The 15248-nt window shown below is 46.5% G+C and overlaps 1 protein-coding gene across 1 annotated transcript; it reads right to left on the bottom strand.

The window, feature by feature from the left end:
* Positions 1-150: 150 nt before the first annotated feature.
* Positions 151-7203, bottom strand: AHSG (alpha 2-HS glycoprotein). The gene is made up of 7 exons (XM_082840333.1): positions 6879-7203; positions 4658-4768; positions 4306-4390; positions 3770-3933; positions 2484-2585; positions 1506-1592; positions 151-846 (listed from the first exon to the last, which is right to left on the bottom strand). Exons 1-7 carry the CDS (start codon positions 7089-7091, stop codon positions 505-507), a joined length of 1104 nt encoding a protein of 367 aa, XP_082696459.1. The 5' UTR covers positions 7092-7203; the 3' UTR covers positions 151-504.
* Positions 7204-15248: the final 8045 nt, after the last annotated feature.

Genomic DNA, 15248 nt, shown 5'->3' on the forward strand with positions numbered 1-15248 from the left:
TTTTGTTCCTATTTTCACTTTGATTTTGATTAGGAACACTTGTGGTGTGGTTGCTGGAAAGACAGACCACACACACGTGAGCTTGGATGAAGTTGGAAATAATCATGACCACATTTCAGCTTAGAACCTTCTTTTTTAAGGAAGGTCCTTCAGGCATTTTTATTAACAAGCAGATATAAACTTGGCAAGAGCACCTTTCAAAAATCACAGTTCCAATTATTTTTGTGAGGTCAAGAGAAAGTAGAGAACACAATGGTGGTGGCTTAGCATCAAAACAATAACAGTCAAGTTGCTGACCTTATGCCTTCCATCAAACATAACTAGCACCCGCTCTGTTCCCCGACCTCCGAAGGATGACGAGAAGCTGGCATTCAAGACTTGACGTTAATCTAGACCACACGTAGCACTTGCTTTGATAGCAGACACAGCTCCCACCCAAACCCATACTTGGACAAAATGGTGGCCATGTTCTCTGTGCCAAACCTTCTCATCTCTGACCGTCTTCTAGATCTTGAAGTGTCTGATTCTCCCCGGGCAAGGGCGGACCACTGGAACTGGACCTTCAGGAGCAGGAATGCTAGGCTGCACCACCTTGGGTGTCTTCCCCACGTGAAACGCTTCTCCTGAGGCTGACTCCACTGAGGCCACACCCGAGAAGGCGTGGCGCAGGTCGTAGTGCGCTGGGTACACCGGTGGGGGCATCGGGGGAGCTGCCACGGCCCTGGGTCCCACCACCAGGGAGGCCGCGGGCTGGCCAGCTGGAGAAAGTGCTGGCCCAGCCGAGCCCGGTGCAGTGGTGAGGGGCCCTGCTTCGGCGCCGTCTGGTTGGGGCCGCGGGAGCACAGGCTGGAGAGAGGATTGTTTCCTTAGATTAGCTGCCTTTCTCTTCCTTCCAGGCGGAACCCCACCCAATTCTCTCACAGTACTAATTTTTATTTGCAAGGAATCTGGCAAAAAAGAACTACCTAGGTACAAGGGATGGCCATCAGGGCTCCAGGGGAGGGGTAACTGGCCTGCGGTAGCCCCTTTCTCACCAGTTGTGTTGGGGATGGTAGACTTACACTGTTCCACGAGCAAAAGAACCCCACCTTATGGCTAACCTTCACCAGTAGCGTCACCCTCTTTTTCATCTACACCTGCACCACAGGGAGCTGTGAGACAGATCTGGCCACGTGGCCTCTGCAACTCAGAAAACCACGCCCACCCCCCCACCCCCCCACCCCCGCCTCTCCCCGCCCCCGCTCCCAAGCTAGCAAATAAAACACGTGGCCTCACCAATTGCACACTAGGGAGGTTCTGCCCTGTAACCACCAGTTCGTGGGAGGGGAGGGCATGGCTGAAACAACCTTTTGTTTTTTGATGATTTCACATTCCCTAGCGCTATCTATATGGCGGGGCTGAAAAGGACAGGCAGCAAATGCCCTGAAATTACTAATGCACCGCAGAAAGGTGAAGGGGTCATTGTATTCTGAAGATAAGGGCAAGTGCATCCATGACGCCCTTACCTGTGTTTGGAACACCGTGCAGGTCACCGCAACATCTTCCCCACCAGCAACCTTCTCAGTGACTGTCCCCTTACAGAAGCCATATTGCTGCCCACAGAAAGAGAGGAGTTATTTGAACCAGTGGACTTCTCTCCCAGTTTCACTTATACTCCAACACATCAAGGGAAAAAACCTTAAATTCCTAATTCCTTTTTTTAAAAAAATCTTTTTCCTAAAGTGTATGATTTCTGCTTATATTTTATTATAGAATGTAGAAAATACAGAAAAGCTTTGGGAATGAGAGAGGTCACCCATAATCTCAGAAATGGTGGTGACCCAGGAGAACTTCTGTTCACATCTTTGTATTTCTTTCTTATTTTTAACTACAATTAAATATCATTTAGAAATTGGCATCACTAACTACACCATTTTGTATACTGTGTTTTTCATGTGCTATAATGATAGCATTCTCTTATATCATTCCTTATTCTTTGAAAGTGTTAATTTTCATGTCTGTATAATTTTCTATTTACTAAGGCGCCATATTTTATTCAATGATTCCCTCCTTTTGGACATTCAGATCTTCTGGGGTCATTTTGTACCTGTCGTAAATCATCTTTATAGATATATTCTGTCAAACACGATGATCTCTTTAGGCTAAATTCCTAGATGTGGACATTACTGGCTTAAGGACTTGAAAGATTTCATATCAGAGGTCTATCTAGAAAATCTACACTTTATACTCCCAATGGCCTGACATGACTCATCTTAGTTAGGAAACAGCCTCTCTAACTCCAGGGGCCTCCATTGGGTGAGAAGATCTAGTGATAGCTCTTAAGCAGGGGAGATGATACCCCAGAGGATGACCTGGCACGACCCAGCCTCACAGGCAGTGGGTATTTTGCATTTCTCCTTTCTGCAGCCACAAGATACGAATTTGCTCTAAGGATGCTCTGTTCCATGACTTGGCTTTACCAACCCAATGCCTAGCCCGCTCACCTTTTCTGCCAGCAGGTTGCACTTGGCTGGGTCTACGACCTCTTTAGCAACACAGTCAGTGGCAGCCACTGCAAACTCCACAGAGACAGAAGCTGAAAGAGGCTGATGAGGATAAAAGGAAAATTTTCATGAAGCAACATGACTTAGCATGAAAAAGACTGGTAAGGAGAGGCCAGAGGGAAGTAGCGAGGGCCATGGAATTGCACGGTCCAGGGAGCACGTTTCACGGAGACCACACTGTGTGGCCAGGAAACATGCCCCCGGTGGCTTACATACGGCTTACAGTGAGACACTGGGTTTTTGAAGGGTTTGCATACAGAAGCTGGGGTTGGGTCTTCCCTGAAGGAGGTGCAGGTATCCACTGCCCATCATTCAGAGCAGAGGTGAGTTTTCAGGTAGAAAGCAGGAACCCAGAGGGCTACCTTACACTGACCTGAGTGGGAACCCTGCCTCCTGCCAACTTCCCTATTGGGGTTGCACTTTGAGACCCAAGGCTCAGGTTACTCCAAGATAGGGTGGGAAAGTAAAGAAATTAATTCCTCTCCCATGTATTTTAGACAGCAGGATCAAATGAAAAATAAAAATGAAAGTACAGAAGATACTTATGCTTTTCTATCTTATAGTTCTTAGAGCATATGGACACCTACAATAATAAAATATCTGTTATTTGTTATAGTCTGGGGCGGGGGTGTTCTGTGAATCGCATATTCTGGTTAATAGAATTACTATCTATAGTGTATTTCCAAGTATGCCATGGATGGCATCCAGAATACTAGCTTTTAAAAATATTAGAATTCCATTGCATTCAAATGTGCTAACCCAGCCACGGTACAATTAGTTTTTTTTTTTTTTTCTCAGTGATTCAAAGGCATTTTAGGATCCTTGCCCTTATATGTAAGTATGCCTATGCCTTTGTAAGTATCAATTACAAGAGTGCTGTAGATGTTCCCTGGTGATGGGTGATGGCGATGTGGAGACCCATGAATTTACAGTGGGTGCTTCTGGATAAAGTGGGAACTTCCACCCTGGTGTTAACTGGAACGTAGGAACTGGGGACACACAGCATCTGGCTGTTTTGTGTTGAAGTGGCTTAGGTGGGGGATGCGCTGAGGGTCCTCGGGGTCCTTAGGACACTCAGGACCCTTTCTTTCCCTCTTTCTCCCACCACCCTCGTTGACTTCCCGTGGCTGCCCCTGCACCTGCTCTGTCCCTCACCCCTGCTTCACCACGTCCATTCTCAAAGTGCCACCAAACTGCCCAAACCGTCAGCAGGGTCTCAGTCTTACCACAAATTGAGCCCGAGAAATTTCCACAAGCTGAAAGTAGGAGCCATTTTTCTGGGCGTTGAAGGCAGCCAGCGCGGCCTCTACTGCGTGCACCACCCGGCTGTCGTTGAGCGGGGCCAGCAGGGGGCAGTCTGGACACACCTTGTGCACGTCCTCGGCCGAGTCTGCGCACAGAGCGAAGAAATCAACTTGGCTCGGGGCTGTAATTCTCTGCGGCATTTGCCCCCGCTCTGCTTATTTGAAAGGGCTAAAACATGCTCCAAATGGCTGCAGGAGGAGCCTCTGCTTCTTACTAAACCTTCGGGTGGCTCCTGCCATGCTGGCATTGTTGCAGAAGCCCCTCTCACCAAGGGGCGATTTTCACCTCCCATGAGAACAGCTCCTTAAAACACAGTTTTAAAGTCCCCAAACCCAGGAAACTTGGCTTCTTTTCATCACCAACAAAGTGGCTAGAACTACTTCTGTTGAAAACAGTTCAGGTTCCCTCCTCACTCTCTCTACCAGGTAACTATAATAAGAATAATAATCATCTCTACCTGGACTGGAATCACATTTTGCAGACAACACGGAAAACTCTCCGTCTTGTTTCAGCACATTGAAATCGCAGTCTCCTTCCACCGCCTGGAGAAATAAACCCACAGTGAGGGCCCAGGAGGAGGGCTGACCTCTCACTTCTCACGGTGGGGGGATGGTGGCAGGGGGGACGTGGATGTCAAAGGTGAGCCTCACAAAATCTCCTTCACTGGGTGATGTTGAAACATGACACTGGTTTCGCAGGGGGTGGGAGTACGATAAAAAGGTGAATTGTAAAAATCAGCCCCAGGGAAGGCGCCATCAATTGGCAATTTTAGCTGCCCCCGCGGCAGTCGCCCTAAGAGGGGCACTCACGTGCTCTTTCAGCTGCCTCACGCTGCAGTTTGCCAGGGGAGTGGGGTCCAGTACATGGCAGGTGGTTTCCAGTGTGTCTATTTCAAGGTCAAACACGTCTCCCGTGGGCCGCTGTGGAGACAGAGAATGAAGAGGTGAGCAGCCTAATCCTGCTGAGCGGGTCCAAGGGTGAGCCCCTTACTGGGTTTGAACCCACTCCCTGTTGGAGAGGTAAGAAAGAAGGGGGCGTGGCCTTGGACTGGTTGATGGAAGCACAGCCATCACGCTGAGCTGTATCTGGAAGCTAAAAGTGAATGTTGATACGTATTTAATTTTAAAATTTTCACCCTTCAAGCAGTACTTTGAAAAAGTCAGCTTTGGATTTTTCTCAGTCAAGCAGCGAAGTAAGTTGGTGTAGGATAATAACTTACTGTCTCTCTTTTATCTTCTTCATCCCTCCCTCTACTTCTTCCTTCCTTCCTTCTCAACATCTACTTTCCTTCCTTCCCCATTTTCTTTTCCTTCCTAAAGGAAAAGTTGTTGTCGGTGGCTTTTTTGTCTTTTGGCTTGTAGATGCCTGGATGAAAAGTTGCTGTTCCCTACTGCCCCCTGCTGGTAATGAGAGGGAAGCGTGAGCCTCCCTCTGATGGAGGAAGCAGTGCGTCAGTCAGTCACTAGCACAGAGGGAAGGAGCAGAGGGTAAGGAGGTGATAGGGGAGCTTGTATGACTCCTTGGAGTTGTTCCTGCCAGTTCACCTGTTTGTGTATCCTTTCTTCAAAGCCCGGAAAAATCCAGAAGGTACGAGTATGGCTGTTTTTTCTTTCAGCCCAGCTCTGCTTGTCTCTCATGTCTGTTCTGCGTGATTCACTAGTACCTGAAGCCTCAAAATCTCCTTTCCTGGAGGAAGCTGTGTTTTATGATGTGCAGATATGCCCAAATTAACTTCCTGAAAACACTCAGAGCTAGTGAATAGGAACCTGGGGCTCCTGGTTTTCTCCAACCCTGCTGTTAGTGAAAACTGCAGTGTTGTTCCTTCTTTCCCTCAAATATACACATTGTGTGTCATGTCCCCTGAATTGATCAGTGCTTCCTCTGAATCACCACTGTACTTCACTATGGTTGCAGACTCCTAAAATCCATCTGGTACAAACCCGATTTCAAATATTTTGTCCCATTGTGAGATCAGATGTCCATGAGTCAGTCCAGACATCCTGAGGTTTGCCTTATTTTCCTTCCTAGACTGTGAATCTCTTGTGGACACTATGTCTTTCTCACCTTTGTATTAGGTTGCATCATTAAAATGCCAATATTTGACCACTTTTATTATACAAAACTGGCTATTTCATATGAGTCAACTTAGCATCTCCCATAGCGCCTGACACTGGTTCTTGCCCATGGAAGGCTTGTAATCAGTGTTGACTGAAAGAATTATCCTTCATCAGCTATAAAATCTAATTTCAAAATAGGCAATAGACGGATGTCTTCTCCCCACCTCTCCAAATCACCCGGCTGACCCCCAAGGCACACGTTTCCCAGCTTGACCATCATTGTCACCAGCTTCAGCCTGCATTGGTTTCTTATCTAGCGTGTGAGCAGGTGAATCCTTTCATGCCAAGCTTTCTCATTGGGATGTGGATACCTTTCTTGGGGAGGCAGCTTGTGTAGAGGAAGGAACACAGTTCTGGAATTGAATCCTAGCCTGTTGCTTACTATTTTATGACCTTGGGTAAAATAATGCCCTAATATGTCAGAGCCTTGGTTTCCTCATGTAAGACAAGGACAATACCCCACAGGACTGGGGGTGGGGTGAGAGAGGGGTTAAGGAGATGATATATGTGAAAGGGCCTGGCACATAGTAGGCACTTATCAAATGCACATTTCATTCACTCTCAGTCTTTATCTAGAGAAACAGAACCAAAGGAAAATAAGTGATTTCCAGTCAGTGGTAGTTGGGAAACTAGAATCCAGTCTCTGGTCCTAGTTTTTCTAGAAAACCACACTTTCTACCTGTGATCCTAAAAATATCATTCAAAGCCTTTCCCTCTCCTCCTGCCCCCAACCAGCACCCTCCTGGAGACCACTGACCACAGTACAGAATGTCTCCTCTCTTCCCTCCGTCTCTCCCTCCCTCCTGGGAGGAATCAGGGTGTTTCCATTCTGCGACTTCATTTGTGCTGGGAGGTGGGCTCTTAGAGACACCCAGCTGAGCCCCACCCCCTCCTACACAGCAGGTTCACTTACCCGCGGCCACACCTTCACACTCTCAATCTGGTTTAAGATGTGCTTGTAGCCATGAGGAAGGTGCTTATTGATGTAGTCCACGGCCGCCAGGGCTGCCTGCTCTGTTTCTGGGTCATCACAGGCTGGTTCCCTATAACCCGGAATCGGGCCATGCGGGACAGAGCGGCAGGCACAGAGCTGAGCAAGGCAAAGGAGCAGGACGAGGCACTTCATGGTTGCTCCGGAGAGGTCCTGGCAGGTCGGCAGGCAGGTAGCTGGAGGCTTCAGGCCCAACCCAGGTGCTCTGCTGGAAAAGGCAGACTGGTGGAGGGTCCAAAGGCCCTTTATTTGCTGGAGCCTGTGGAAGAATTGCGTAAGGATGTGGGATGATTTCTGTTCTGGTTCCAAAAAAAAGCCCCCTGCAAACATCAGTCCTGGAAAAGCAAACAGGTTAGGACATCACTGGTCCCCCTTTAGCAGAAATCTGCCAGAGTCAATGCTTGCTTGGGGGTGGCTGGGGGCAGATTGGGGGGTGGGCTGGGGAGATGCTCCAGAGTCAGCTTGGAACATGGTAACAGCAGCAAAGAAACGAGGCAGCTGAGAGGATGAGGTGAGCACCAAGGAGAGGAGGGGCTGGCACAGCTGGCCCTGGAGTGCTGTGGATTTGGCAGCAGAGGGAGTGCCCTCTACTGTAAGCTGAGCACGCTGCGGGGTCCATGTGGGGAGAAGTAAGGATGTTCAGCAATTTTTCTTTTTTAATTGGAGCATAGTTGCTTTACAATGTTGTGTCAGTTTATACTGTACAGCAAAGTGAATCAGCTATACATATACATACATCTCCTCTTTTTAGGATTTCCTTCCCATTTAGGTCACCACAGAGCACTGAGTAGAGTTCCCTATGCTATACAGTAGGTTCTCATTAGTTATCTATTTTATACATAGTATCAATAGTGTATATATGTCAATCCCAATCTCCCAATTCATCCCACCACCACCCCCTTTCCCCCTTGGTATCCATATGTTTGTTCTCTACGTCTGTGTCTCTATTTCTGCTTTGTAAATAAGATCGTCTATACCAAATTTTTCAGATTCCACATATATGCGTTAATATATGATATTTGTTTTTCTCTTCCTGACTTACTTCACTCTGTATGACAGTCTCTAGGTCCATCCACGTCTCTACAAAGGACCCAATTTTGTTCCTTTTTATGGCTGAGTAATATTCCATTGTATATATGTGCCACGTCGTCTTTATCCATTCATCTGTTGATGGGCATTTAGGTTGCTTCCATGTCCTGGCTACTGTAAATAGAGCTGCAGTGAACATTGGGGTGCATGTGTCTTTTTGAATTATGGTTTTCTCAGGGTATATGCCCAGTAGTGGGATTGCTGGGTCACATGGTAGTTCTATTTTTAGTTTTTTAAGGAATCTCCATACTGTTCTCCATAGTGGCTGTATCAACTTACATTCCCACCAACAGTGCAGAGGGTTCCCTTTTCTCCACACCCTCTCCAACATTTGTTGTTTGTAGATTTTTTTTTTAATTTTTGAATTTTATTTTATATATTTTTTATACAGCAGGTTCTTATTAGTCATCAATTTTATACACATCAGTGTATACATGTCGATCCCCATAGCCCAGTTCGTCACACCACCACCACCACCCCTGCCGCTTTCCCACCGTGGTGTCCATACGTTTGTTCTCTACATCTGTGTCTCAATTTCTGCCCTGCAAACCGTTTCATCTGTACCATTTTTCTAGGTTCCACATATATGCGTTAATATACGATATTTGTGTTTCTCTTTCTGTCTTACTTCACTCTGTATGACAGTCTCTAGATCCATCCATGTCTCAACAAATGACCCAATTTCGTTCCTTTTTATGGCTGAGTAATATTCCATTGTGTATATGTACCACATCTTCTTTATCCATTCGTCTGTCGATGGGCATTTAGGTTGCTTCCATGACCTGGCTATTGTAAATAGTGCTGCAATGAACATTGGGGTGCATGTGTCTTTTTGATTTATGGTTTTCTCAGGGTATATGCCCAGTAGTGGGATTGCTGGGTCATATGGTAATTCTATTTTTAGTTTTTTAAGGAACCTTCATAGTGTTCTCCATAGTGGCTGTATCAATTTACATTCCCACCAACAGTGCAAGAGGGTTCCCTTTTCTCCATACCCTCTCCAGCATTTGTTGTTTGTAGATTTTTTGATGATGGCCATTCTGACCCATGTGAGGTGATACCTCATTGTAGTTTTGATTTGTATTTTTCTAATAATTAGTGATGTGGAGCATCCTTTCATGTGTTTGTTGGCCATCTGTATGTCTTCTTTGGAGAAATGTCTATTTAGGTCTTCTGCCCGTTTTTTGATTGGGTTGTTTGCTTTTTTGATATTGACCTCCATGAGCTGTTTGTATATTTTGGAGATTAATCCTTTGTCAGTTGCTGCATTTGCAAATATTTTCTCCCATTCTGAAGGTTGTCTTTTCTTCTTGTTTATGGTTTCTTTTGCTGTGCAAAAGCTTTTACGTTTAATAAAATCTTTGTATGCCAGGGACAATTATCTCCTCCTGGAGGGAGAACAAGGCCCACAGACACAGCAAAGGTACCAATGATTTACCAGTGAGGAGGGAGAGCTATGGGAGATGCCAAGTCTTGGGTAAGGTCCTTGGAGAAAAGAAGAAAGGAAGGGAGAGACTTTTGCCTGGAGTGGGGAATAGGGAGAGAGACCTTCCTGCCTTCATGTGGCAGGGCCGGGAGAGCTATATGGCTAGCAGAGCTTCTCCCCTCCCTGTCCCCTTCTCTCCAGACCTCACTGCCAACACCTTGCACAGATGCACCCTGACCTGGGTCTCTTGGGTGGCTGAGTGTGGCTGGCACCAGTGGCCATGTGTCCCCAGTGACCCCGTGTGCCTGTGGCCTGTGCCCCCAGCCAGTAGACGGGTGCAGCAGAGGGGAGCCCGGGTCTGACAGACAGTCACTTGGCAAAGCTCTGGGTTTGAGTCCTGCACTGCAGGCTGAGACTCTGGCGGGGGGCACTCAGAACATAAATGCCTCCTTAAGGCCCTTCAGAGCCTTAGCAGAATTAGAGTGAGTCTTGGTAGCCAGAGCACAAGGTCACAGTATTGGCTTAGGCACTGCCTTTCAGTTGTGGCCTTGACAATCCCAGGTGTGACCTCCAAGGAGGGGTGGCCAGGATGGCGAGAGGCTTGGAAAATATCATCCGAGGACCTAGCTTGGTTCAGCCTGGAGCAGAGAAGCCCTTAACATGGAGACCAACATGCTCTCCAAATATTTAGAGGTCATCATTGTGCGGGGGTGGATTTGTTCTGTAGTTTGCTATTGCTTCAGAGAACAAAACTTGGTTTAAAAGTGGCGGGGGGGTGGGGGAGCTTTCTACAGGGAAGCTTAATAATATTGACTTCCTGTGGGGAGGGAGGTAAGCGCGGAGGCCTGTGATGGGCAGAGGAGATAGTATAAGCACTGTTTTCCCGTTTGCTCCCAGCTGCTCACACACAGACCCTTAATGCCGGAGGCTCAGGAGGTGTGGTCAGGACCTCCGGCTCTCTGGTTATCCAGCAGGATGAGCCTCAGAACTGGGGGCCTTTCCATCGGCCTTGTGCCCCACTTCCTTCAGGACCTTGACTTATGAGCTCATGAGCAAATTTTTGTGGATGCTCTCCTTTTCTTTTAAATAACCTTTTAAGATACAAAATATGGTCATTACTGAAAATTTGAAAATCACAAAAAATATATGCAGTGAGTACATATTTCATATGTCATAAGCTCAGGTGTCTACACTATAACTTTATTTTCCATAACACAATTGGATTTCTGACTCTGAGCTCTCTTTTGTGAAAATGTAATCTAGTCACTTCCGGGTAACCTGACTTCCCCCATGTGCTTGGGTTGAAACCTGGTCCAATTTAGGTTTGCCCTTGCGCTTCTTCTCCCCGCTGGGGTTAGGAGAAAGTGTGGAGGGGGAGACTTCTGCAAGTACTGCTTTGGTCAAGGTCAGAGAGGGGTGTCCACCTTTGCCTTGGCATCTTCTGCCAGGTAACCTGTCTCATATGGTCCTCAGGCAAATCTACCCTCTAGCTAATGTCCTGCTTTCCTCCATCCGATCCATAGCAAGACAGTCCCCCTGCATCCTGTGATCACGGGTCACCTTATCGAAGCTGTGGGACACTTTCTAGACCACAGGCCCTTTCTCAGCTAAGAGCTACCCCCATCTCTTTTTTTTTTTTTTTTTTTTTTTTTTTGCGGTACGCAGGCCTCTCACTGTTGTGGCCTCTCCCGTTGCAGAGCACAGGCTCCGGGCGCGCAGGCTCAGCGGCCATGGCCCACGGGCCCAGCTGCTCCGCGGCACGTGGGATTCTCCCGGACCGGGGCACGAACCCGCGTCCCCTGCATCGGCAGGCGGACTCTCAACCACTGCGCCACCAGGGAAGCCCGAGCTATCCCGTCTTTAAGCTTGGGAAGATTTCGCTGTTGTGCCCTCCCAGGCTGTGGAGGCTTTCTGAGGCCGCCTTCAAGCTCATCTGTTTAGATACTGCTCTCATAGCCCCTCCACTGCTCTAGGGCCACCCTGCTACTCAGGGGGGCTTCTCCCTGCCACGTGACCTCTCTCTGTGCTACCCATGTGCCCCCTCCTCTCCTTCTACCCTTGCAGTGAGGTTCCGGGCTCCTCTGCTGTAGGAGTCCCACATGTTATGGGGCTGGTTGTATTGCCATCCCAACGTGAGGGTGGGGGGGAGGATAAAAAAGTTCTGTCTGATCATCCTTTCTGATCATTTCTGTCTTATACTCGGAGCATTTCTTTCGGTATCATTGTTTTTGGATCTTTCGTGGTCCACAATTTTTAAAGCACTAGATATTGTCCTGTTTTGCTGATGCTAGAAAAACAAAGCATGTAGTAAAGAGCAATTAAGATCTCACCTGTCATCCTACCACGTATAAACAGGGAAACAAAACTCATCCACAATCTCATCCCCCAGAGTTAAACAGTGTTCATGTTTTGGTGCAGTTCCATCTTTTTTCTACACAAAGACTTACTTTAATATAATTCAGTATAATATAATCATACTCATGTACAACTTTGTATTCTTTTTTCACTTAACATTATAACTTGAACATTTTCCCATGTTATTAAATAGACTTAAAAACATGCTTATAATGACTACCTAGGATTCCGTTGTGCATATTATCATTTATTTTGCTATTCTCTTATTGTTGGGCATTTAGTTTGTTCTCAGTTGAGCACTCTCATATACAGAGTTGTAATAAACTTTTAAATTCAGGAATCTTTGGCTTTCTCGTTATTTTTTTCAGGATAGAGTCTCAGTGAAATCATTGATTCATATGATGTGGACACTTTAAAAACTCTTAATTTCTCTGGCCAAATTGCCTTTCAGAAAGGCTATGCCAATTTCTACCCCTACCATTTAACTGGTGTGTCATGCCAGGTCAATTGTTTTCTCTTTTCCTCTGCCACTGCTTCCACGTTGACTTTTGTGGGAACTTAGATACGGAAAAATTATCAGAACTCTTTTTTAATGTATTTTATGAATATCTTTGGTTTTAGCTCAACTATTCCACATGTCTAATTCTTATAAACTAAAATAGCTTTGGTGTCAAGCTGAATAAAATGGTCTCTTATTTAAAGTTTTTTCAGTTGGAAAAAGAAAGGTTGCCATTTACTTACTGACAATGAAGAAGAAACTAGGTGATCTTTTGGTATGTTTTCCAAGAAAACTGTGGCAAAGGATGCCCAGGGGAGGCCATAGGTACTTCATCGTGCCTGACGACACCATTTTCAAACTTTGAAAGATTTTCATACACCGCATGTATATTCCCATGAGTGATCTTGGGTCACTTTCATCCACCTGGCTCCAGCATACCAACAGGAGATAAGCGTTTACTCCGTTTTCTGGTCATTTGTCTCATTACTTTAATGACTTATCTGTGCGTTTTTCTTTGAGGCCCAGGTCACTGCATTAAAACAATGTCTGAGAGCGTATTGAGGATATCAGGGGCTTGTTAGAGCTGTTGGGAAGAGCAGTCCCAAAGATCTAAGGAGCAGAAGAGGACCAACAACCTCCAGAAGATGGCAGCAGGGCGCTGGGCAGTGCTTGCTGTGTGGAGCCCCAAGCGGCTGATGGCGGAGTTCCAAGATGGCAGCTGAGGAGGGCACCAGCTCCCCTGCGGCTGTGAGTAGGGCTCTCCACTAGGGCGGTGATGCGTTCAAATTACTCGAAAGCAGAACTCGGCGTTGAGAGCTGCCAGTCAGGAGCCAGGACAAGAAGGATCGTGGCAAGTGCAGGGTCAGAGTTGCTGGGAGTTGGTTCTGTCGGGGCCCTGCCAGCGGACAGGAGGGGAAGGATAGAGCTAGAAGAGGGAGAAATAACAAGTCGGGCAGCGAGAGCTCAGGTGGGAGCTAGAAACCCAGCCTCTCGAAAAACAGGACATGAACCAGTGCACATCAGCAAAAGCCAGAGGAACCATTGGTTTTCGCAGGGAGGAAGTGGCAGTGGTTGGTGTTTAGATCGTTGCGCCAGATTCCTGGCTCTGCCCTTTCTGGTACTTAAAGGGCCTAGACCCTAAGAAGCTGAGTAATGACTTCTGATAAGCCTGGTGTTTCTTCATTCCTGTGGGTATTTATTGAACACCTACCATCTGTGATGTTAGGTGCCTGGATGCAGAGTGATGAGAAAACACAATCTGCGCTAATGGAGTAACTTGACGCACCCGGTCCAGCGACATCTGATCAGCCAAGAACTATAAGTTACATGAGATGATCATGGCGTGTGTCCTGTGGGGACAGGCTGGGATTTGTACCTCCAATGTGAGAACCTCGGTCAATGGAATGCAAATTACCCTTCTCAGGTGAAGGACCCATCAGGTGAAGGTTACAGAGCCCCAGTTGCGTGGAGGTCATTTGGAAGAGCCTGTTTTACTCAGTGCAGATGCACCAAAGTTGGGAGACGTTAGCCTGAGCGTAGCCTGGCAAAAATGATTAAACCACAGTGAGCACAAGGGATTACTTCCTTCTTCGGGTGGAGAAAGGGCTCGGCAAGCTTTCCCCCAATCCTGCCCTAATAACCATGTCCTGGCTCGGAAGATCCAAACCCTGAAAAGAAATGCTTGTTTTCAGGGTCGCACCTCATTAAATTATGTGCCTTAGACCCATCCCGTGCTGGATCCTAGTCCTGGCCCTGGGAAAGAGGCATAATCGAAACCCAGAATAGAAAACAAAGTTTGTATTTCATCAAATCTTTCCACTCTTTAAAGGAAAAAAGAATTTTTTTTAATCATTTAGCTGTTGATCCTCTGTGTCAAATCAGCCTCGAGAACACAGTGACACTTGCTCTAGGCTTTCATTATCATATAAGAAACTATGGGGAACCTTCCATTTTCTTGTTTGGAAGAAGACTTCCTATTATATACTGCTTAGTGTGGCCTTGACACCCAGTCAAACATTCTATCTCACAAAAGAGAGAATCTTAGGGTTAAAGAAAAGATGGGGAAATTTGGACTCTCTGAAAAACATCATCATCAGAGCAAATGATATTGATTCCTTATTCTGTAAAAGGCATTGTGCGTAATCCTCATAACTCCATGAGAGTTGTACTCTTCTCATCTTCCCTCCTTTATAGAGTAACGGAGGCTCAGAGAGGTTCTAGAACTTGCCCTTATCACACAGTAGTGGAGCCTGGCTTTAGCCCCATCACTTTATCTCTATTAACCTCAAACCAAAAGAATATAGGGCCCCCAAAAAAGCTGAGGAGTTTGGCTCCCAGGCACTGCCTAAAAGTGAGCAGATCATTATTCTTAACAATAGGAAACATGGCTGTATGCTGTATTTGAAGAAAAGCAAAAGAAATAGAAAAATGTATTGTTTGGTTACCAATGAAAAGAATAAAAAAATTCATTTACCCACCTAATTTCAGTCAGTGGAAAATACCTAAAAATCAATTCTGCAGAAGAGACTTTCACCTGTTGACTTCAGTTGGTGTTGAAACTATCTCTACCTCAGGTTTTGGAGGTAAATAAAAGGTAAATGATTACATTATTTCTGGTTAAATATTTTCCAGGGGAATGCTAGTCAATGCAGAGAATCACATTCGTCTCTCCTGCTGGTTTGTCATCAACTTTTTTTTTAAATTAATTAATTTATTTTTGGCTGAGTTGGGTCTTTGTTGCTGTGCGCGGGCTTTCTCTAGTTGCTGTGAGCAGGCTTCTCATTGCAGTGGCTTCTCTTGTTGTGGAGCACAGGCTCTAGGCGAGCGGGCTTCACTAGTTGTGGCACGTGGGCTCAGTAGCTGTGGCTCGAGGGCTCTAGAGTGCAGGCTCAGTAGTTGTGGCGCACAGGCTTAGTTGCTCTGC

Source organism: Leucopleurus acutus, assembly GCF_964270905.1.
Source record: "Leucopleurus acutus genome assembly, chromosome: 5".
NCBI classification, from domain to species: Eukaryota; Metazoa; Chordata; class Mammalia; order Artiodactyla; family Delphinidae; genus Leucopleurus; species Leucopleurus acutus.

Coding starts and splice junctions, on each gene's coding strand:
- AHSG (XM_082840333.1), bottom strand. CDS start 7,091: ATGAAGTGCCTCGTCCTGCTCCTTTGCCTTGCTCAGCTCTGTGCCTGC. Junction 3,934..4,305: donor AAAATGTGATTCCAGTCCAG/GTAGAGATGATT, acceptor CTCTGTGCGCAG/ACTCGGCCGAGGACGTGCAC. Junction 847..1,505: donor GCACGGTGTTCCAAACACAG/GTAAGGGCGTCA, acceptor TCCTCTCTCCAG/CCTGTGCTCCCGCGGCCCCA.